This window comes from Myotis daubentonii, chromosome 18 (genome assembly GCF_963259705.1).
Source record: "Myotis daubentonii chromosome 18, mMyoDau2.1, whole genome shotgun sequence".
Classification (NCBI taxonomy): Eukaryota; Metazoa; Chordata; class Mammalia; order Chiroptera; family Vespertilionidae; genus Myotis; species Myotis daubentonii.
In genome coordinates this window covers 35727231-35751490 of record NC_081857.1, presented here as the reverse complement: position 1 = coordinate 35751490, position 24260 = coordinate 35727231, and the positions used below count along the sequence as shown (strand labels likewise).

Below are 24260 nucleotides of genomic sequence, written 5' to 3'. Positions count from 1 at the left end.
ATCAGCCCTGACCTCCTGCTGGTTCATAAATCCCCGCTCAACCCCTGAGCCACACCTGACTATATATGCTTCTTGAGCCTGGGCTGGACCTGTGGGTATTAGAGGATATCACTCCTTTATGGCAAAAGGCGTTACTGCAAATGTATTTAAGATCTCTAATCGCAGGGAAGGTGGGTGGGAGGACATCAACCAAAGAACTTGTATGCAAATATGCATAACCCAAGGACACAAAAGTGTGGTGAAGGCCTGGGGCAGGAGGCGGGGCCAGGCTAGAAGGGGCCAATGGGGAATGAAAGGGGACAAATGTAATACTTTCAACAAGAAGTATTTTTTTTTTAAGATATCTAATCAGAGGGAGATTATTGTGGTTGGGCCTCACCTAGTCTGGTGAGCTCTTAAAAGGGAATCTGGAGGTGGGAGATAAGGGAAGTCAGAGAGATGACCTTCTATTGGCCTTGAAGGCCTATATAAGTTCTATCCTATAAGTAAATGAATTTTGTCAACCACCTGAGATTCCAGAGGGTCCAGAGCCTTGTAGACTAAATTGTGCTAATTACACAATATTTATGAAAACCTTGTCTACTTAATAGGTTGCTATGCATGTGAAAAATAAACCTTTGCATTTCCTAATAATTAGACGCATTACTGAGTAAAATTAGCTGACGTTATCTAAATTAGTTTTTTGGTTTTCTTTTTTTTTTTTTTTTAAATATATTTTATTGATTTTTTACAGAGAGGAAGGGAGAGAGATGGAGAGTTAGAAACATCGATGAGAGAGAAACATCGATCAGCTGCCTCCTGCACATCTCCTACTGGGGATGTGCCCGCAACCCAGGTACATGCCCTTGACCGGAATCGAACCTGGGACCTTTCAGTCCGCAGGCCGACGCTCTATCCACTGAGCCAAACCGGCTTCGGCTTTTGGTTTTCTTTAGAAAAGATAAGTTTGTACTTAGGCTTTGCAAACCAGTCTAATCCCTCCATCCACTGCAAAAGAAACATTAATAGTCACTCAAATCAAAGTGAAAAAACATTCTTTCACTTTGTTAAGTACAGATTATCTTCAAAGTATTAACACCGGCCAGAATTTTATCATGTGAAGTAATGAGAGCTCTTTAGACTCATATTTCAAGCTTTTGATTTGCCAGGGAGAAAAGTTAACATGTGGATGTATCCTGATATCTGAGATGTAAAGAACTGTAAGATAACTTAAAAGCACATAAGACAAATAAAGGGACACCATGTTATACCTTAATGGGCCATTTGATTACCGTGTTCACTGAAAACTGACCATGGCAGCTGCCAAATAGTATAGGGTACCTATCTCTTGAATTGGAATTGTAGGACATACGGTGGCAAATGTCTGGGTTAAAAGATTAGTTACTCTTGGGAAGTGGGATAAAAATGCCTACACTTGGGGGAGAACGCTTTTCAAATTCTATGCAGGACTTTGAATAGAAACTTGATGAATTCTAAAAGAATATATACCTATTCATCAAAGCCTACTGTTGCAGGCAAAGTCTATTAGCATTACTGGGATCAGATGCTTTTAGGATATCTTAGATTTTGTTTTAACAGGATTTCATTTTTTATGGCAGTACAAAAGAAATTTTACATCACACAAAACATTAACATAAAACATTTTTTAATACTGTGCCTTTCCGATGCACTATGATGCTTAATGTTATTAGGAAATATTGACAGGTTTAGCATTTATTTCAGTTATTTGGGGATAAACCTAAATTGATAGTATAACATGAAGTAATGTGAGTAAACTGAGATGGAGGAATGAATTGATGAATGAGCCTAGTTGACTACTCAGCATTTGAATCTCAACATTGCTTGGTTGTCTAAAAGACATGTGAATGTAATGACTCTTGTTAGGTGGTGAAACTGTTTCCTTGTGGAAATGGATCTAAAAAGAAGTCAACTATTGGTACTAATAATGAAAGATATCCAAGTAAGTGATGGTTCTTAAAAGATAAGTTATATATAAACAGTAGAATGTAGTACCTAAGAACTATGATGTGAATAAACCTATTATATGCTCTTCACACTAGGTCAGTGGTCGGCAAGCTGCGGCTCAGCAAACCGTCGCTCGCCAGGCTCATGTGGCTCTTTGGCCTCTTGAGTGTGGCTCTTCCACAAAATACCGACTTCTGCACATGGACCATGAAGTTTCAATCGCACTGTACGTGCGTGCCCACACGTGGTATTTTGTGGCAGAGCCACACTCAAGGGGCCAAAGAGCCACATGTGGCTTGCAAGCCACGGTTTGCCGACCAGGGCACCAGGTAAACTACTGTAGGAGGAAAAAAATGAAAAATTGATTACTAATATCTAATGGAATAACTGAAAGCTACTTTTAGCATTTGAGCTAAGTGTGCATATGTGTGTCCACGTGCACAGGACAAACTTCTCAGCATTCTTTGAACACACAATGACTATATTACTACTGGAAAAAAAGCTGACTTATTTTCAAGTATGTTTCCTGGAGACTAGCAGTAGGTTCTCTCAAATTAAGAGTGAAGACACAAGGCCATGAAGTGCCAACTCTTAGCACCAGAGAGACTTAAAACTTCATAGAATGTGAATGACATTACAAATCAGAGAATTTGCCAATCTAGTTCTGTGGAATTATTGTATTTTTCTCAAATGGGAAATAATCCAGATTTATGCCAAATAGATTTAAAAAGCTCATCTCTTTTTAACTTTTTTCATAATTGCCATTTATAATCCTATATAAAATAAAATCGCTGCCTTTTGATACAATGCTCAAAGTTTCAGAGATGTGAAAAAAACAAAAATGAACCAAAAACATAGTTTATATAAATCAAGGTCCCAGATATGAAAATTAAAAGTAGTCTCTTAGAGAAAGGAATGGTGAAATTCAGTGAGGATTTTCACGAACACACCCCAAAACTGTTATGTGGACAGCCAATTTTGGCTGCCAATTCTAAACTGTCATCCGATTCCTTTAATCAACATTATTAAATCAAGTCCGAGGCAAGACACTGAAAGGACAATACTCAAGTAGAAAGATAGTAACTTCCTTCCTTGATAAACCATCTCCAGCTGTCGTTCAGAAGCTGAAGTTATTTGATGGCTGGGGAAGCAGTGTCCATTGAGTTTTCCTTTCTGACCTGAAGTGACTCACTGCTGATGGACAGTAATTCCCGAAGTTCCTTATTTTCAAGCTGAAAAAAAAAAAGCTATGTTTATATCAGGTATTTTGACTGTTTAATTGCATCAGAACACATTGTTTCGGGTCAGGGACAGAAAGCATATTATTTTAATTTTTAAAGTTTTAAGGAAAGAACTGAGAGTTTCCTAAAATACTACTTATTTATTAACTGAACAAACATTTACTGAGCAATTTTTATATGCTACTTTGTTAGGACTACCAAAAAAAAAAAAATACTCTCCACTAGAGGAATTTACTGCTTGTAATACTCTTTTTGGTTCCCTAAGTTTTGCTACTGTATCTTCTATCTTTCAAATTCCTAATAATACTTTAACTTCACTCAATCTTCTCTCCTGTATGTCCTAAAGGAAAGGAGAAGAAACTAATTCGCCACATAACCAGGTACCATGTGGGTGTCTTACATGTATTAACTCACAACCATCTGTAGGGTAGGTACCATTGCCTATACCAGTGATGGCGAACCTATGACACGCGTGTCAGAGGTGACACGCGAACTCATTTTTTTGGTTGATTTTTCTGTTAAATGGCATTTAAATATATAAAATAAATATCAAAAATATAAATCTTTGTTTTACTATGGTTGCAAATATCAAAAAATTTCTATATGTGACACGGCACCAGAGTTAAGTTAGGGTTTTTCAAAATGCTGACATGCCGAGCTCAAAAGGTTTGCCATCACTGGCCTATACCCATATTCTCTTTAAAATGAGGACAGTGTGGCTCACGAAAGTCCATAAACTTGTCCAAACTCAGATAACTTGGATGTGGTATTGCTGAGATCTCCATCTAATGCCTATGATTTTTCCACTTAAAGTATTAAGTAAAATTTGTCTCATGTTTCCTGAGGGCTCTTTCCATAACTAAGGAGAATGTAGACAAGGTTGTTCTATCCTTTGAACTAACTCCTAATTCCTACTTGGAACGTTGTCAATCCCTTTGATTTCCAGATAGGGCCGTTAGCACTCTTCATCCTTATTCTCTCTGCAGGAAATTCTGGTAAGCCATAGTGTTTTGAGGCAAGAATCAGAACCTATGGCAGTGATGGCGAACCTTTTGAGCTCAGCATGCCAGCATTTTGAAAAACCCTAACTTAACTCTGGTGCCGTGTCACATATAGAAATTTTTTGATATTTGCAACCATAGTAAAACAAAGACTTATATTTTTGATATTTATTTTATATATTTAAATGCCATTTAACAAAGAAAAATCAACCAAAAAAATGAGTTTGCATGTCACCTCTGACACGCGTGTCATAGGTTCGCCATCACTGACCTATGGTCATTAAATCTTCTACCATATCAAGTGCTTCCCCTTGTACTTTGTCTCTCTCTCCTGGCATTTATTTACCATGTCATATCTTACTAGAGGACAGGTGCACAGATTCGTGCACCGGTGGGGTCCCTCAGCCTGGCCTGCGCCCTCTCACAATCCAGCCCGGCAGGGACCGTGGGAGGCCGGCCGGCCAGGATGGGACTGCGGGAGGACTCCAGGGCATGTCTGGCCCATCTCGCCCAGTCTCAATAGGCCGGACCCCAGCAGCAAGCTAACCTACCGGTTGAAGCATCTGCTCCCTGATGGTCAGTGCACATCATAGCAACTGATCGAGCAGTTGACAGACTGGTCGACCCAATGGTTGGACACTTAGCATATTATATATGCCTAATTATAAGATATACTAGGGGCCCAGTGCACGAAATTCGTGCACTGGGTGTGGGGGGGGGGGAGTGTCCCTCAGCCCAGCCTGCCCCCTCTCACATACTGGGAGCCCTCAGGCGTTGACCCCCATCACCCTCCAATCGCAGGATCGGCCCCTAGCCCAGGCCTGACGCCTCTGACAGAGGTGTCAGGCCTGGGCAGGGGACCCTCATTTCCCCCCATCATTGGTTCTGCCTCCAGCCCAGGCCTGATGCCTCTGGCCCAGGCATCAGGCCTGGGCAGGGGACCCCCAGACCCCTCCGATTGCTGGCTCTGCCCCTTGCCCAGGCCTGATGCCTCGGCCAGAGGCGTAGACCCCTATCACCCTCCGATCACCTGATCGGCCCCTTGCCCAGGCCTGACGCCTCCGCCAGACGTGTCGGGCTTGGACAGGGGACCCCCACCTCCCCCCGATCACTGGCTCTGGCCCCCGCCCAGGCCTGAGGCCTCTGGCCCAGGAATCATGCCTGGGCAGGGGACCCCCATCTCCCTCTGATCGCTTGCTCCACCCCCTGCCCAAGCCTGACGCCTCTGACCCAGGCTTCAGGCCTGGGCAAGGGGACCATCATATCCCCCCAATCCCCGGTTCAGCCCCCCGCCCAGGCCTGATGCCTCAGCCAGAGGAGTTGACCCTCATCACCCTCTGATCACCAATCACCGGATCGGCCCCTTGACCAGGCCTGAGGCCTCCGGCAGAGGTGTCAGGCCTGGGCAGGGGACCCCCAGCTCCCCGCGGTTGCAGGCTCTGCCCCTGCCCAGGCCTAACACCTCTGGCTGAGGCGTCCGGCTCGGGCAGGGGGGACCCGCAGCAGCAGCGGCCCCGCAATCGTGGGCTCCGCTTTAGGCCCAGGCAAGGGACCCCTAGCTCCCGGGACTGCCAGCTTCGACCGTGTCCAGCTCCCATCGCTGGCTCCACCCCTACTTCCTGCTATCACTGGCCAGGGCGGCAAAGGCGCCTGATTCTCCAATCATGCCCTGCCCCCCAGCTCTTAGCTCCCCCCTGGGTTTCCGATCACTGTCAGTGGCAGGGGGCTTCTTCCTGCTTTCCCTTTCGCCTCCCTGCATTGTGCCTACATATGCAAATTAACCGCCATCTTGTTGGCAGTTAGCTGCCAATCATAGTTGGCAGTTAATTTGCATATAGCCCTGATTAGCCAATGAAAAGGGTATCGTCGTACGCCAATTACCATTTTTCTCTTTTATTAGTGTAGATATGTATATATATGGAATTTACTACTTGTAATACTCTTTTTGGTTCCCCAAGTTTTGCTACTGTATCTTCTATCTTTCAAATTCCTAATAATACTTTCACATAAGTACAATAAGTCTTCATTTAAAGTTATCAATATTGTCGAAACCGGTTTGGCTCGGTGGATAGAGCGTCGGCCTGCGGACTGAAAGGTCCCAGGTTCGATTCCGGTCGAGGGCATGTACCTGGGTTGCAGGCACATCCCCAGTGGGAGATGTGCAGGAGGCAGCTGATCGATGTTTCTCTCATCGATGTTTCTAACTCTCTATCTCTCTCCCTTCCTCTCTGTAAAAAATCAATAAAATATATATATAAAAAAAATAAAGTTATCAATAGGTACTGCGGCTTTAAGCAAAACAATGTATAAAGAAACCAATTTTACCATAGGCTAAATGATATAAACAAGAGTTAAGTTCCTATGGCATCTCATCAATGTTGTAATGAAATGACATTGAAAAAAATGAAGTTATTCAAGGACCTGCAGTACCAGTTTTGTTCCTTTTACTAGACTCTGAGTAGGGATCGTAGCTTTCTTTTTCTGTTATTTCTCAAAGGGCTCATGATAGCACCTAGTAATCAGCAGCATTCAAACCATCTATGTTTTTCCTTAACAATTTTATGGGCATTCTAACACCCCAGGCCTTTCTTTGTAGAGTATTTCAATTTTAATCAAAATATTTTATGAAAATAGCTTTAAAAAAAATCAAGATTACAAGGCTTATAAAGTAAACAGTTATCCCTTGGCTTTGTTCCCTGAAGGCAACCACTTTTAATACTTTTATCTGTTTCTTTAGCATTTACTTCTATAATCACCCTATATAATAAAAAACTAATATGCAAATCGAACAAACAGCGGAATGACCAGTCGCTATGACACGCACTGTCCACCAGGGGGCAGATGGTCAACACAGGAGCTGCCCCCTGATGATCAGTGCGGTCCCATAGGAGGAGCACCACTTGGCCAGAAGCCCTGAGCCAGGCTCACTGTTGGCAAGCACAGCAGCGGTGGTGGGAGCCTCTCTTGCCTCCATAGCAGTGCTAAGGATGTCCAAGCAGGCCTAAGCCATCAGTTGGACATGCCCCAAGGGCTCCCGGACTGTGAGAAGGCACAGGCTGGGCTGAGGGACCCTATCCCCTTGAGTACTCAAATTTTGTGCACCGGACCTCTAGTTTTAAATAATATGCCTGTACTGGTATTTCCTTATCATCAACTTTAGACATTAACTGTTTGACTTCCTTTAATGGCAGATGAGGGATTTTAATTCACAGGTAATCTGTCCTTTCCACACTCTCTGCCCTCTGGATATAACATCTCAGTTTCTAGCCAGTACATAATTGGCATTTTCATTGCTTGCTGCTGACTACATTTCCTTTTATGAAAAGGGTATGGAGTAGTTTTGATTTTAAATCAGAAGAAGCACACAGAAAACTTCAATACATTGCAGTGACAGGATGGCGATGGCATTCTTCCAGACTCTATGAAAACTTGCTGAAATACTGTGAACCTAAAATAGCAACAATCTTACCTCTAATTGGGCTAGTTTTTCCTGAATCTTACAAAATTGGTCATCATCCACCTGAACTGCTTTCCTCATTACTTCTCCCATTTCACAGATTCTGTCAATCTGACTCTCAATTTCCTGTGAAGACAACACAAAAAAGGTGAAAAAGTCATCTTTTCTACAGATATGAAGTTCATGAGAATATGGCCATTATGATGTTAAAAATTTAATCTATGCTACAGAGGTTACACAGCCAATTCACCATAATCTGAGTCCTCAGAGGTAGAACCAGAATAAAGTTATCCTGTGGTATTCACAAATAATTTGTTTTCAAAAGATCGATTCTAGTCTGACCACCCACTGGATGTTGGACAGCATCTCTAAGGGGCTTCCTAACTTAAACTTGAATACTTTTATTGGCAAGAAGGTCAACAGATTCAAAGGTACCTTATTCCATCTTTGGACTTACCTTTTTTTATTTTTACTGATTTTCAGAGAGAGAAGAAGGGAGAAGGAGAGAGAAACATCAATGTGAGAGCAAAACATCGGTCGGCTGCCTCCTGCATACTCCCTCGCTGGGGATGGAGCCTGAAACCCTGGCACGTACTCTGACTGGGAATCAAACCAGCAACCTTTTGGTGCATGTGACCTCACCCAACTGAGCCATACCAGCCAGTGCTGTTCTTATCTTTTAACAAGTTTTTCATATGAACTAAAATCTGTTTCCTTCAAGGTTCAAATTTTCTCCTGTAGTCTAAGAAAAATAAAATTTATCTTTCTCTTCCATGTGAAAGCCATTCACATATTTAAAGCATCACTGTTCCCTAAGACTTTTCTTAAGTCAGTAAAATGCTTTCAGTGGAATCTAGGATGAAACTTTTCCTAAATTTCACTGCAGCAAATAGTGAGGCACTAATCTATTAATTCATGATTAAATGATACAGTACATGTGAATGTACAAGGACAACCATAAAGCACTCTACAGACATAAGAACAATTACTGGGTCTCTCAAGTTCAATCATAATCAACCAAAGTGTAGAAATGATGCCCTGTATATGTATTTTTATTTATTTATTTTTAAAATGTATTTTATTGATTTTTTACAGAGAAAGGGAGAGGGATAGTTAGAAACATTGATGAGAAACATCAATTCAGTTGCCTCCTGCACACTCCCTACTGGGGATGTGCCCACAACCAAGGTATATGCCCTTGACCGGAATTGAACCTGGGACCCTTCAGTCTGCAGGCCAACGCTCTATCCACTGAGCCAAACCAGCTAGGGCTGTATATGTATTTTTAAACCATACTTTTGTCTCCTTATGAGCATGATGTTATGTGGTTCAGTTTAATAAAAGTTTCCTGACAGCCTGCTATGTGCCAGGTACTATGTTAGGGATAAAAGATGAATTTATGTTTCTTATAACCAAGAAGCTTACAAGTTAGTAAAATGTACAATCATAACCAATCAGGTATTTACTGAGCCTCTTTGACACTAACTAGCATTATGTTTGGTGGAAGAACTAAGCATTCATTAGCATCTGGGGAAGATATTGGTGAGGGAGAAAGGATCCTTAGTCCTATCAGATGAAAGGACCTGAGGACCCCTTATCCTTCTTTTTATTCAAATCTTTACAAAGCTACGGCAGAACCAACAGTGAATGTGATAAACACGAAAGGAAAAAAAGCTTACTCTTCTTCAAAAACAGGCACACAAGGTAACACAATTTCAAGATTTCAATTCAGTTCATTTAGAATTTATCAAACTTACTGCCGAGTGAGTCTGGTGAGCTTTCAGGACTGGTTCAGCATCCACTGCTTTTTTAGCAACCATTAATTGTAGCATCTGCTTCCGGTATTTGCTCATGATGAGTTCCAAAGCATCCTGGTGTTCCTCCAAGGAAACCCACAGTTCTGTCAAAAATAAAATAACTTGGCAGCTATGTCTGAGAGAGAGCTTTCAAAGGCAAACTCTTAACAGTTGGAATTTTATGACACTCCATGAGAATTGTGATTCCACATTTGTGAATCATTGTTTAAGTCCACAAAATACAACAGTTAAGGTCAATGTGAAACATAACTTTCTAGGCAGAGGCAGCATAGTTTGGTAGAAACATGGGATTTGGAATCAGAAGGCATGGGTTTGAGTTCAGTTCTGTGAGTGATTAGCTTAATACTCTTAAGCAAAGTATTTAACCTCTCTGAGCCTATTTCGTATCTAGCTCATATACCTCAATATGAAAATATAAGAATACAATGGGATGATACATGTGGAAGCCCTGTCAACTGACATACAAATAACTATTCATACTTCTATCACTAATAATGTACTTATCGAGCCTAAGAATATACATCCTGAGTATAAGACTCAGCTCTTCCACTTCGTACAAGAACATAAAAGAACTCTTCAATCTTTTTAAAAACTTTTCAATCTTAACTGTAGTACATTTGAATATTTAAACTTTACATTTTAATCCCTTGAGGATATAAACTCTAATTCACCTCTACTAAGCACTCTTTGATAAGCTGCCTATAAATATAGACAACCTTGAAAAGGGTAATGTAACCAACTTTATTTTACTGGACCAGCACAGGATAATTCTGTTACTAAAAGTACTGATTGGGAAATACAATGCATTTTAGTAAACGGTTGGGCAGTTTTGCGAGAACTTTCGCATTATTTTAACTGGGAATGAGAAAGTCACAATAACTACACAAAAAGGCCTGACTAACCTCTGTTTTCCTGCTGCAAGTCTCTAATCTGCGTGTTCTCTTGGGACAGCAGAATGTGAGGTTTGTATTTGGACATGTCCTTTATGTCGGATGCATCCTCTTGATACTGGACAAACAGAGACAGACTAAGCACAGGTGCGACCTAAGAAGCAGGAGGCAGGGCTCCCGGGCAGCGTCCTCAGCCCCGATCCCGCAGAAAGGTCTCACCGCCGCCGCCCCCCCTTCCCCCGCCCAGGCATACATTCCAGGCCGAGGTCCCACTTGACTTCACCCTCCACCGGCCAAGAGCCCAGAAACTGAGGGCACGGAGCCCTCCTCTCTGCCAGACCTGGTCCGGAAGCGCCGTCCCCGCCTCCCGCATAGCGGCCACCCGCCGGTGCAGCGCCGCCGACTGATCCACCAGCGACTCCGCGGCCGCATCGTGCTCCCGCAGCCTCTCCAGCAGCGTCTTGGCGTCGGTCAGGATCTTCTCGATGGTGCAGCTCATAGCGACTGCAAGACCACAGCCTCAGCGCTGCTCGCCTAAGCGAACCTGTCCCAGCGTCAGAGACGTCACTTCCGGTATGCTTAAAAGGCATCGGCTCGCCGCCGCCTGCGCCTGCGCACTAGCTGCCAAGTCCGTGGATGACCTGCCTGCTTTCACCCGAGGCTTCCCTGCAGCCCCGCCCTGCACCGAGCCGGAGGCCTGCCCTTGCCACGCCCTTGGTTTCCTGTTCCCACGGCCTGGTGGGCAAGTTTGGATTTGCGGGGCAGGTGGAGTTTCTTTACTGTTTTGTTTTTTTAGGGCATGTTTATTACAGCTGGGAACAGCGAAACAAGGAAGGGCTTAGGGTAGAAGAAGCAACAGGGAAGAGCCTAGCTGGCGGTTTGGGCTCTAGAAATGTGGTAGGAAAGAAATGGGCCTAGGTGGGGCTGCTTTGGCTCCCTGAGAAGTCAGAGAAAAGGGGGCCTGGAGCCAGGTTCAGGGGGTTAGCCCCAGCCGAGCTGCCGCTGCCCACTGCTCCCCTGGTTGTAAGTCTCTGGAGACCCTTAGAGTTTAGATGCCCTTCTTTGTTTCAGGAACTGTTCAGTGTCTGGGAATTCAGCATCATCTTTGCTTCCAAACCTGCTCCTCCTGTTTTAGTAAAGAGCACATTCATACACCCACTTGCCCAAAACAGAATCCTGAAAGTCATCCTTTATTCTTCCTACTAAGTCTTTTTTTTATATATACATATATATATTATTGATTTTTCACAGAGAGGAAGGGAGAGAGACAGAGAGTTAGAAACTTCCATGGGAGAGAAACATCGATCAGCCGCCTCCTGCACATCTCCTACTGGGGATGTGCCCGCAACCCAGGTACATGCCCTTGACCGGAATCGAACCTGGGACCTTTCAGTCTGCAGGCCAACGCTCTATCCACTGAGCCAAACCGGTTTCGGCATTCCTATGAAGTCTTTACACTTAATCAGTTTCCAAAGCAACCCATCTCTTGTATCTTCAGAACATAGTTCCTTTTTTGTATTTTACTGCTAGGGCCATCATTCTTTCTCACCAGTTTCCAACTGGTCTTCTCCCTACTCAAGTCATCTCCTCCTCTAGTAGCTCTCCCTCAAGGTTACCACAACCCCTTGCCCTTTTAATGGCAAGTAATTATTTCTGTGGCCCACACCATTAGGACTGAATTAGACTGGTCATGCTAATTCCACAATGAACTGACAAACAATTATTCTTATTTCCTTGTGTAAAACCTCCATTTTATTTGAAGTTTGTTTCATCTAGCTGAAGATTCTTCTCTTCTTCCTAATTATCTCCTATCTTGGTTATTCTCCTTTATTCACAGAAGACTTGAGTTGGCTTATAGTCTTTTTGATTAATCCATATGTAGCTCTCATCTTGAGTGATAGTCATATCCATGTGAACTATTCATGTAATGTTCTATTCTTCTTTGGCCTCCTCAGTTCTAGAAACATTTAATTTATTTTGGCTATCCATGGCCAAGCCCTTTATCATTCACCAAAAATTGTTCCTCATCGGAAATGTTAAGCTTTAATATCTAACTATTTGATTGTAACCTTTGCTTCAATCTATCTAGTTCTTGTAACCCTTTCTCCCACTACTTTCTCTTTGACCTCATCCAGCTCCAAGATTTCTGAAAATACTCATATTCTCCCTAACTATCAGACTCTTTCCTTATAGTTTAATTTTCTTTCCTTTACCAGACTGGGCTCTTATGATTGGCAATCTGAACCATTGTCTTTCTAACATCCCTAATTTATTTTCACCTCTATTTTAAAGCCAAATTCAAGCAGTGAACTCCAACCTCTGACCCATCCCATGATTTTAATAGTGGCTAAAAAGGGATACAGAAACAATGGAAGGCTTTTGTTTCTGTTTTGCTTTTGTTTTAATGAACAAATCTTGAGCATATTTAAAAGGCTTTATAGAGGAAGGATCCAAACGAGAGACACGAGAAAGTAGGGAGATTTTTAAAAATTATATTTTTATTTATTTCAGAAAGGGAGAGGGAGAGAGATATAGAAACATCAATGATGAGAATCATTGATTGGCTGCCTCCAGCATGCTCCCTACTGGGAGCCGAGCCCACAACCGGGCATGTACCCTGACAGAAAAACGAATGACCTCCTGGTTCATAGGTTGACGCTCAATCACAAAACCATGCTGCCCAGGCAGTAGGGGGATTTTTGAAGGAGGAAGAACCAGGAGGAGAAGGGGCATAATAGCTACTTAATCTTTGCTGGATATTGATTGGGATGATGGGCATAGATTTCAGCACATAGGTGAATATGCTGGACTGGAATAAGAAACATTCCATTCTCCTTAATTACAAGGAAAATAAAAAGGATAAGAACAAATATAGATTCTAAGGGGGGAAACATGAAGTTGAAGGGAATTGTAACCTTGAAGCCATCCCAGTGCTTCTGCATCCCTTCAGTAAACCAATAAGATAAGCTCAGGCAATTTTAGTGTTATGGGTATTACAGAATTACCCAACATCTCTTTTGCTTGTTCTGACTATTTCTATTCTGAGCTAATTTCTTTCTGGCTCCTGTTTCTTGGCTCCATTTCCTCATACACTTTGGGCCAGGAAGCAATTTTGGGTCTCCCTACCTTCATTTTCAGATGGCCCTATCAGAAATTCTACTCCTGCCTCTCTCAGTGTGTATACCTTATCCCAGTGATCCTCTAATGATCCAAATGCCAAACCTGACCGACAGGGCAGTGTTCCTGCCCCACTTACATGAGCTCTAGTGAGGGAGGGACTTGGATATTTTATTGAAAATCTCTCTCTGGTACCATGCCCATTGCTGTAGCCATACCACAGAACCTGAGATACCCTGCTCAGAGGTGTCGGAGGACAGTGGGCAGACTGTGGTCCCAATGGTCCACAACAGAGAAGGGTGGCGAGACTCAACTTTACCTGCCCCTAGCACCCCCACAGCTTCTGTCATTGTCCACACACCTACACTGCACCTTGCTGATGTCAAGCTTTTGATACCACTGGAAAAAATTTGCAGCAATTCAAAATGCAAATCTTTAGAGACACTTAGAATCTATGTTTAGGAAGCATAGATGTACAGCATTACATGCTCCATATTACATTTATTAACTAGCTCATTTTGCTCCTTTTTCCTTCTCCAAATTGTAAATTTTGAGCTTTCAGACCTGTTTTTTCCTGTTGTTGCTAACTAATGGCTTTCTAGCACTTGGCCTTGAAAAACCACAGACCCTCATACTTATAGTGAAAGAAATCTCAGCAAGATAAGGAAAAATGTTTAGTCTTTTTGAAAGAAAAGCAGATATTAGTTTTTATTATGAAACTCTCCTTGTAACTGTTAATTCTAATTAAGGGACACCTTGACTTTAGAAACTGTTGCTGCAACCTATGATTAGAAGGCTGTATTCTGATATGAAAATTCTTCAAATCTAGTTCTCATGTGATGTTTAATAAAGCAAGTATATATAAATTTAATATATCAATTCCATATTGAAATTCCAAAAATTAAATAATAGTAGTGAATGTTTCTAAAGCACTTCCCTCTTTGACACTTTAGTTTCACCAGCCACAAGTGATTAGATTTATGCTAATTAACACAAAAACAACTATTTACACTGCATCTTCCTCCTAATGCCTTTACTTTCTATCACATTTATTTTTTTTTAGGCTGAAGAGAATAAATCACTCTAATTTCCAGTGTTTAACTACAGTTATCAAATGTTATAAATCAAGTTTATTTTTTCCATTGAGTTGGTTCATTAACTTACCACTGCTTCCTATCTTGCCTTACTAATCTTTTTAATATATTTTTATTGATTTCAGAGAGGAAGGGAGAGGGAGAGATAGAAACATCAATGATGAATCATTGATTGGCTGCCTCCTGCACACCCCCTACTGGGGACGAGCAGCAACCCGGACATGTGCCCTTGACTGGAATTGAATCTAGGACCCATCAGTCTGCAGGTTGACACTCTATCCACTGAGCCAAACCGGCTAGGCCTGCCTTACTAATTTTTAAAGAGTCTGTTTAAGTGAAATGTTATTCCAGAAATCTTCACTTACCTCCCCAGTTAAGTGTACCTCCTCTCTGCTTTCATAGAAGCTGGTGTGTAACTTTACTGCCTTTCAAGGACTTTTTCAGGATCATCTTCTATATCAGTCAGGATTCAGAAAAGCAGAAGTAGGAATTTTAAGGAATTTATTATGAGGAATTCGTTGATGTACTTGTGGAGCCTGTCTAAGCAAGACCAAGGTCCATCAGCAGGTGGTTAGGAAGAGAAGTTCCCCAGCAGGCTAAACCCATGGGCATGAGTTGTTTGGAGTCTTCTTTCACACTCCCTTTCCTCTTTGCATCATTAATCTCTCCCCTCTTCTCCGAGATCATTCCCATCATCTTACATAGTCTACAACTTCATGTTAAGACAACAAAATAAAACAGGAAAATCTACAACCTAATAACCCAATCTAGATACCATCCCGCTTCTCTGCTCCCCCTCACAGCAAAGTCAGAAACTGGATGTGTCAGGAAAAATAGAGATGCATATTGAAGCTGTGCTATGTTCTGTGAAAGTAGGACTGAGACCAGAACCTAAAGTCAGGTAAAATAGGAGTCATGAGGGTAGAGGAAGTGAGACTAGGAGAATAGGAGTTTAGTGGTGGGGCATGTTTTTTTACCTTACCTCTTTAGAAATGCCTTACAGGGATGAAACTATAAACCTAGTATTCAACAGACTTTGTTTATGTGGCATTTTTAAAAATCATAATGAAGTTATTTATATATTAGAGGCCCGGTGCACAAATTTGTGCATGGGTGGGGTCCGGCTGATCAGGGGTGGGGTTGGCTTGGGGGAGGGATATGGGAGGTTGGGTTGGGGGGCTGATCGGGGCCCCGATCGGGCTGGTTGGCCACCACAGTGCATGTCATAGCGACCAGTCGTAACGGTCGTTCCATCATTGAGGTTGCTTGACTGTTACATATATATAGACTTGTTAACTCATTGAATTTTCATTGGGTTTATCTCTGCTACTAGCTAGCTATGAGAACTTGAACAAGCAGTAGTCTCTAATTGTTTTGCAGTTTTTCTTGGCCAAAAAAATGAGAGGATTGGAGTAGATGACTTATACACATATCACATTGTACCAAGTTATGATTTGTTTGTTATTCGCACTTCTATTTGGCTTTAACAATTTTTTTTTGTGGCTAATGAAAAGTTGAATTTTTATAGCACCTGTATTAGTGGAATTTCTTTGCTAAATGTCTGTACTTATGGTTACCCTTTTAAAAGTAGCTACTTTCCCTCCCTATATTCTTAACCTCTTTACTTTTATTTTTTCTATAACACCTATTACTGTAATTTATTTTTAAAAATGTGTACATGTCTCTTTCCTCCCCTACTCCTCCCAGACCCAGGATATAGGCTCAATGAGGGGCAGAAAATTTTGTTTTGTTTGCTGCTGTATCTCTAACACAATGACTGGATGAATGAGTGCTGCTGCCTAACCAGTAAGAATACTCTTCATAGAGTATTATGAAGATTAAATAAGACATTGCATAGATGTAATTTACTTAGCATAATATTTGGCATATACTAGTATTAAGAATTCTGTAAATATTTTTAATTTGTTTTAAATTCATTATCTTCTACAATTTTCTAGTATTCATTAATATAAATATGACAATGTTTTGCAGATTGTCCATGCCTGCCGGGAGCCGGTCCATGCTTGCTGTTTCAAGGGACCTGGCATATATGGCATACTTTTTCTTAATATGTTTGCTCACCTTCTTGGCGCTGTGTTTTAACCAAGGTCACCTCTCCGAGAAAGGTTGAATCCCCAGGTAGGGATTTTCCCCTGAAGTTAGGGAGGGAATAAAACCCCTCAACTAAGTGCCAGGCGGGTAATTAATCCCTTTAACTATGAACAATCATGCTTAAACTACATAATCTTTTCTCCCTGGAATGGAGATAAGAAATGCCCTAACCTTTGTAATAGAGATTGATAGGATTGAATCAACTGGTATAAATACAGTTGTAACAAAACAGAAACACTCAGAACTTAGAACACAGAACTCATGAGACAGAATTCAGAAGACAGAAAGACTCAGAACTTAGAACAGAATCAAGAAGACAGAACCTACACGGAGCCTGGAGACAGAAGAACTTTGCTGGAGAGAGCATGCCGGAGGATCCTGGAGAGGGACTGGCCTCGGAGCCTAGAGACAGAGCCTAGCGGGAGAACATGGCAAGGGATCCTGGACTGAACCTGACTACAGAGATTGGCAGGAGAACCTGACTGGAACCTGGACACTGAACCTGACTGGAGAGCCTGGACAGAACCTGGCTGGAGAACCTAGCGAGGGAACATGGCTACAGAACCTCGCTGGAGATCCAAAGCAGAACCTCTCTGGAGATCCAGACCAGAACTTGGCTGGAGATCCTGGCTAGAGATCCTGGCTAGGCTGCTGATCAACTGAACACTGTCTCCGTGTCATTCCTTCTTCGCCGACTCCGTCCACACCTTTGGGGAACCCCTGGACCCGCTGGGGCAGGACCCCGGCACATGCCTTAAAAATAAGCAACATGTGGAAAATTTACAAGAACCAATTTTACAAATTTTGTACAAATATTCAAAAATTTATCATCCAGAAAACCTACAGCATTTTGCTCGGCTCATAGGGAGGCTGACAGAACTGAGGACACTCAATCACAGCCATTCAGAAATACTTAGCATTTGGAAAACAAAGGACCCCAAATTGGCTAGTTTATTCTCTGAGAAATGGAATCTGAATTCAAATTGCTGAAATTTTAAAATGTGGTGTGCCTTAAAATTCCTAAATCTAGGTTACTGTATCATTATAGGATGACTGATTTGAAAAACACGAGTGGCATTACTATAGTTTCAATATATCACCATAAAATGGACATCACCAGGACTCATCAATTTTGTGGAATATACGGCCACCACTAGAGGGACATATGGGATTCTTTTCAATATTGGATTCGAAAGAAGCAACCGTTATTGTTACTGTATGTTTCCTTCAAGAGGGAATAATGCTCAGTAGAGTTATTACCTGAAGAAACTACTTTTTCATTTAGTTTAAAATTGAATGAAAAATATGTAGATTTCTTATAGACATGAAAAAGGCTATCTAGGGGAAACAATGTAATCAGAATAAAGGCAGTTTGTGAACCTCATTAAGTAATATGTGATTGATGGATAAGGAACTAACATTTTAAACCTATTCCTGTTACAGTACTTTATAAAGAGGAAAAGAGTTTTGTTCAACTTTCTCCTTTTCTTAATGTCTTTAAAAAAGAGATCTTTTATAAGCCCAAATTTAAAAAATTATGGTGGCAAGATACTGAAAAAAAATAGTGACAAATCACTAAAACATTGTAACATATATTGGGAAGTTTAGCACAATTTACTGCTCATTCTGGTAGACAATATTTTTATATTTGTTTTTTCAATACTTTTGGTAGAAAAAATGAAGTTCTTAAAATCTTTCCACAAATATTTTCATTCTTGTGAGGATGAAAAGAATAGGATGGTTATACATTAAAAATAAATTTCATGTGAAATCTATGGTGGCACTATTCTTTTGAAAGACTGGATGCAAATAAATACCGTGAATTAAGTTAATTTAATAGTGGGGGTAGCATTTTGGTTTTCAATAAAGAAAAAAAAAGACCATAGTTGAATTTTTCATTGTTGTAAAACTTGTAATATTTAATTTATACCCTCAACTTTAAAATATCTTACTCAGTGTATCAATTACTAGGGGATACCTTGTGCATATTCTTGGTATCATTTCTTGGAGGGAATATTTCATCCTTTTTAGGGTACCTAGACTCAGTTTTCTTTAAAATGTAAAATGAGTAACACTTGAACATCCTTTCCAGCTCCAACATTTTGTAATTTTAGCAGAAAATAGTATGGCTGATAAATTTATACAAATTTAAACAAAATGGGTTATTTAAAAATATTACTGAAATCCTTTCAAAAGGCATCACTTACATCCATGGAGAAAGTTAGGAAAACTCATTGCTCACACCTGGGACTTAACACACAGTATTTATTGTATCTGGTCTCCCAAGCCTGAAACCAGGGGTCACCCTCAGACATTTCTTTCGTTGCTCACTGTTCAAAAATCGTATCCCAGCCTATCAGTTCCTGTTATTTTTGACACCTTTTCACGTCCACTATCACTGTCGTAGCTCACACCTTACAAAGCTACTGAAACTAGATCTTCAGCTCCGGTCGGTCCCACAAGCCTAAGCCATTTGCATTCCACAAATTTCCCTCTGAACTTGGTCGCGCCTCCCTTTCTGCTCGGTCTCCCGGTTCCCATGCCGGAGGCTCAGGTCCAAGCCCCGCAAGGCCTTCCCACCTGCCGTCTCCAGTCTCATTTCCTGTTTTCCCACTTCGTCCTCACAACCGAGACGCTTCTTGGACTCACTCTCGTACGCATCTCTCGCAATGCCAGCGGCTTCACCAACCGTCCTTGTGCCATGAAGACTCTTATTTATTTTATTTGAGTCTGTACACATGGTTTATTCATTTATTTTTTGAGGAAAGTAGTTTTTTATAGAGGAGAGAGTTTCAGGCGCAACCATACCACGTGTCCATTTAACTGGCTCAATTAGGCTCTGAAATTACATCCGCAGGGAAAACGTTGGTTCACATGTCCACAGTATTTACAAATATTCTTTCACGACTCCATCAGGAATACTCTTTATCCCGTCCCCTACCTGGCCAACTCTGTAAGGCAGTGGTGCTCAACCTTCTGGCCCTTTAAACACAGTTCCTCATGTTGTGACCCAACCATAAAATTATTTTCGTTGCTACTTCATAACTGTAATGTTGCTACTGTTATGAATCGTCATGTAAATATCTGATATGTAGAATGGTCTCAGGCGACCACAGGGGTCGTTTGACCGCTAAAGGGGTCGCGACCCATAAGTTGAGAACCGCTGCAGTAAGAGAAGCGTAGCACGTGACCAGGCCTCTGGGGGGGGTGGGGGGGCCCAAGCCACTGTGAGCACTGCCTTCCCTGAGTCCTAACCTCTCGGGAAACATGACCACCTTTCCATGACGACGCGAGGTTGTAACTGTTCGTATTTCCGTTTCCTTCCTAAGGCTGAGCTCTCGAGGACAGAAGTGGGTTTTTCACGCTCAGCTCCCACCCATCACAGCGCCTGGGAGTTGAAAGCACGGAACCTGCACAGAGCGCCGGAATACCGGAAAGAACCGGTTACTGACCCAAGGGGAAATCTCGCGAGATGTCAGCCGTGCGTGCTCACGTGCTCACGCGATTGACCGTTATTGACGGTTATTTAGCCGTTAAACCGCCACCTGGCCTCGTCACATCACTCCGTCCTGCAGTCCGAACAGGCGGGGCGGTGTCCCCGCCTTTTCTGAAGTTCGGAGGCCTACGTTCTGGTAGGTTCTTTCAGCCGCCTTCCTTGGTGGCGGGTGGGCGGGACCCTCGCGGACTTTAATACCTGGGCGGGTGTGCCGACTTCCTTTGTGGAGGCCAGGACTGGAGCTCGGCCATGTTTTGAGACTGCGCCTCCCAACGCAGGCGGCGAGTCTCCCGAGCCTCCTGGGTGGCGGGCCGAGAACCCGAGGGTGTTCGCGTCTCCCCCCCCCCATCCTCCCCCCCGGCCCCCCCCATCCTCCCCCCCGGCCCCCCCCCCCCCCCCCCCCCGCGAGACCGGGGAACGCGGAACCCGCCTTCCTTTCAGGTCACAGTGTGATGCCGTGTTCGAGTTTCTCCCAAATTCTTGTTGTCGGTGGGGGAGAGGGAGGGAAAGAGGGGGTGGGAACAAACAGGGGTGCATTTGCTCGGACCCCCGCAGGGACAAGCGAAAGTCCCATCCATTCCTTTAGATGGTTCCTGAGTATACCAACGTCACCTTTAATTTGTTCATTTTTAATTTATCTGTATTGTTGAAAGTGTTACAGGTGTCTCCCCCTCCACCCTGCACCCACGCCTCCCAGGCCTTCCCCACACTGTTGTCTGTGCCCGTGGGCTCTGCCTGTATGCATACGGGTCCCCCGGGTAGTCTCTCCTTTTAAAATATTAATGAGACAGTGAAACAGTTTCCCCTCCCGCCCCCTCCCCGCTTTGGGGCAACAGGTCGTCCCAAGGACCGCGCGAGAGTAGATGGACAAACAGAAGCTGTTTACCCTGTTCGTGCCGCCGAGGGTGAGCAGCAGTCAGGTATCCACAGTGAAGCCGCAGACCCTTGCAGGAGAGTCCGATTTCTTCCCGGTAAACTTGCATCGGAATCTTGGATTGGACTGTTCTCGAGGCAAATGAAGCCGGTGTACTCTCTTGGTGGTATTTTTTATAAGTCTTTCCAATTAATGTAGTCTGATTTACCCGAGAATTTTGTTTTTTAATATATTTTTATTGATTTCAGAGAGGAAGGGAGAGGGAGACAAACATCAGCGATGAGAGGGAGTCAGTGATCGGCTGCCTCCTGCACGCCCCACGGTGGGGATCGAGCCCGCAACCCAGGCGCGTGCCCTTGACTTAATGGAACCCGGGACCCTGCGACCCACAGGCCGCGCTCTGTCCGCGGAGCGGAGCGAAGCGGCGGGGCCGCCCAAGCATTTTGAAAGCATCGCTCCGGCCGAAACCGGTTTGGCTCAGTGGATAGAGCGTCGGCCTGCGGACTGAAAGGTCCCAGGTTCGATTCCGGTCAAGGGCATGTACCTGGGTTGCGGGCACATCCCCAGTGGGAGATGTGCAGGAGGCGGCTGATCGATGTGTCTCTCTCATCGATGTTTCTAACTCTCTATCTCTCCCTTCCTCTCTGTAAAAAATTAATAAAATATATTTAGAAAAGAAAAGAAAAGAAAAGAAAATCTCAGATTCTTTAAAAAAAAAAAAAAGAAAGCATCGCTCCGGATGAGTGAGCATAATGTGTGCAGGAGACAGCCATGGCAAGAAGTGAGCACTGTGGCTCTAGAGCTCTGCAGACATAATGGAACCTGGTTATTTTAACTCTTCCTCTTTAAATGATTAGAGGCAACCTTTAAGACATAGACAATGATATAGTAAAATATAAATTAAGAACACGGGGATAAGTATGTCGAGATACTAGTAAAAATGAGTGTGACTGACCTTAAAATTTGCCTCTGAGCTTCCTGGTTGTCAGGATAAAAAGGGAAATTCATTTATATAGTAGAGTTCTTATCTAAAGGAAGAATTATATCAAGTTTCTCAGGCGAAACAAAGCTTTTTCTACTAAATGATTTAAACATTTTTTCATGTTGAACTTCATATTAGAGATGGAATGAAATAATGAATATTTACATTTTTTAAAATATATTTTATTGGTTTCCTACAGAGAGGAAGGGAGAGGGACAGAGTGAGAAACATCGATCAGCTGCCTCCTGCACACTCCCTACTGGGGATGTGCCCGCAACCAAGGTACATGCCCTTGACCGGAATCGAACCTGGGACCCTTGAGTCTGCAGGACGACACTCTATCCACTGAGCCAAACTGGTTGTGGCTGAATATTTACATTTTCATATGCCATAGAAAACTTCTTATGTCTCTTTAGCCAACAATGTAACATTAAAATATTATGTAATAAAAATAATCCTTAATTATGATGAAATTGAAAGATCATAATGAAATTGAAGAAAACTAATATCCTATGTTATTAATTAAAATTCCTAACGTTATTCTTGAATACTTACAAACCATGTATTGCATAATAGATAATTTAGGTTCATCTAATAAGTGCGAATACCTAATTAAATTTTTTGCTTCATATACATGGCAAAAGCATTTGATATTTTAAATAAACTATATATATATTAAAGGATTTATAATTATAGTCACTTCTTTAAGCAGATGTATATTATTAGTGTAACTACATATTTATACTGTTTTATACTGCTTGTTATCAGAGTTGTATGGGACAGTTTAAGAACTTCTTTGTGTTTTCAGAGTTTCGACAAAGTTATTGAAGATGACACTTGTTTTCCATTTGCAATGACTAATCTCTCCAAACATGGGAAGAACATTGATTCAGGTAGGAGACTGGAAAAGCAATATATCACCTCACATAGAAGCATTTTTAAAATCCACATTGCTAGATACTGAAAATATAACAGTATTATATTGATAGCCTTGACATTGAAGTAAGTTATAATACTTAATGTAAAAAATAAGATGTTGGGAGAAACCAAGATGGCGGCATAGGTTAACGCCGGAGATTGCTGCCTCGAACAACCACTTCAGAAAAACAACTAAAGACGGAACGGACATCATCCAGAACCACAGGAAGGCTGGCTGAGTGGAAATTCTACAACTAGGAGGATAGAGAATATCATACCCAGACTCAGAGGAGGCGCAGTGCTGAAGTGAAATACTCAGGTGCGGAGTGCGCGCAAGCGGGCTGGCGGCGGAGGGCGCGGTTGTTGTTTTCAATCGGGAGGGAGTTTCAGACTCTGAGCTCCAGATCCGGGCGAGTCTCTAGGGACCCAGACTCAAACGGGAGAAGTGGGACTGTCTGGCTTCTGTTGGAACTCGAAGGCAGCTTTCTCTCCGAGGTTTGCAGCGGTTGCTGGGACTCCGTGAGGCAGAGCCCCTAGGGACGGAACTGAGAGCAGCCATAACTGCTCGCTCCTGCCCGCCCTGTAGATCCCCGGGGACCGGCCCCGCGCAAGCCCTGCACAGAGCCATTTGCCGGATAGCCCCAGGCAAAGGCTTGATTAGCACCACCCTAGAGATCCAGCACAGAAGCTCTCCCACTGCAGACACAGCGGACTCTCATAGCCAGTTTGCCTGGAGGTCAAATCACCCCCGGTATTGCCGACATCAATCAAGGCTTAACTACAACAAGACTTCGCACAAAGACCACTAGGGGGTGCACCAAGAAAGCATAAAAAATGCAGAGACAAAGAAACAGGACAAAACTGTCAATGGAGGACATTGAGTTCAGAACCACACTTTTAAGGTCTCTCAAGAACTGTCTAGAAGCCGCCGATAAATGTAGTGAGATCTTCAAGAAAACTAATGAGACCCTCGATGTTATGATAAAAAACCAACTAGAAATTAAGCAAACACGGACTGAAATAACGAATACTATACAGACTCCCAACAGCAGACCAGAGGAGCGCAAGAATCAAGGCAAAGATGTGAAATGCGAAGAAGCAAAAAACACCCAACCAGAAAAGCAAAATGAAAAAAGAATCCGAAAATACGAAGATAGTGTAAGGAGCCTCTGGGACAACTTCAAGCGTACCAACATCCGAATTATAGGGGTGCCAGAAGATGAGAGAGAGCAAGATATTAAAAACCTATTTGAAGACATAATTGACAGAAAACTTCCCCCACCTGGTGAAAGAAAT

The 24260-nt window shown here is 42.6% G+C and overlaps 2 protein-coding genes across 4 annotated transcripts in view; one reads left to right on the top strand and one right to left on the bottom strand.

Annotated features, from left to right (window-relative positions):
- Nucleotides 1–1628: 1628 nt before the first annotated feature.
- SIKE1 (suppressor of IKBKE 1) lies at nt 1629–10936 on the bottom strand. Of its 3 annotated transcripts, none has more exons than XM_059675256.1 (5): nt 10712–10934; nt 10384–10489; nt 9422–9564; nt 7677–7790; nt 1629–3197 (listed from the first exon to the last, which is right to left on the bottom strand). In XM_059675256.1, exons 1-5 carry the CDS (start codon nt 10868–10870, stop codon nt 3096–3098), a joined length of 624 nt encoding a protein of 207 aa, XP_059531239.1. In that variant the 5' UTR covers nt 10871–10934; the 3' UTR covers nt 1629–3095. The 3 variants fall into 3 exon arrangements, with proteins under 3 accessions (XP_059531239.1, XP_059531241.1, XP_059531240.1); XM_059675257.1 differs by lacking the exon at nt 1629–3197 and adding an exon at nt 3387–3546 and having other exon boundaries at nt 10712–10935; XM_059675258.1 differs by lacking the exon at nt 7677–7790 and having other exon boundaries at nt 10712–10936.
- Nucleotides 10937–21038: 10102 nt separating this feature from the next.
- SYCP1 (synaptonemal complex protein 1) overlaps nt 21039–24260 on the top strand; it is a 79512-nt gene continuing 76290 nt past the window's right edge. Inside the window, exons 1-2 of the mRNA XM_059673682.1 lie at nt 21039–21161; nt 22855–22939. Of these exons, the coding sequence (XP_059529665.1) occupies nt 21054–21161; nt 22855–22939 (193 nt within the window). The 5' untranslated portion in view covers nt 21039–21053. The remainder of the gene's footprint in view (nt 21162–22854; nt 22940–24260) is intronic.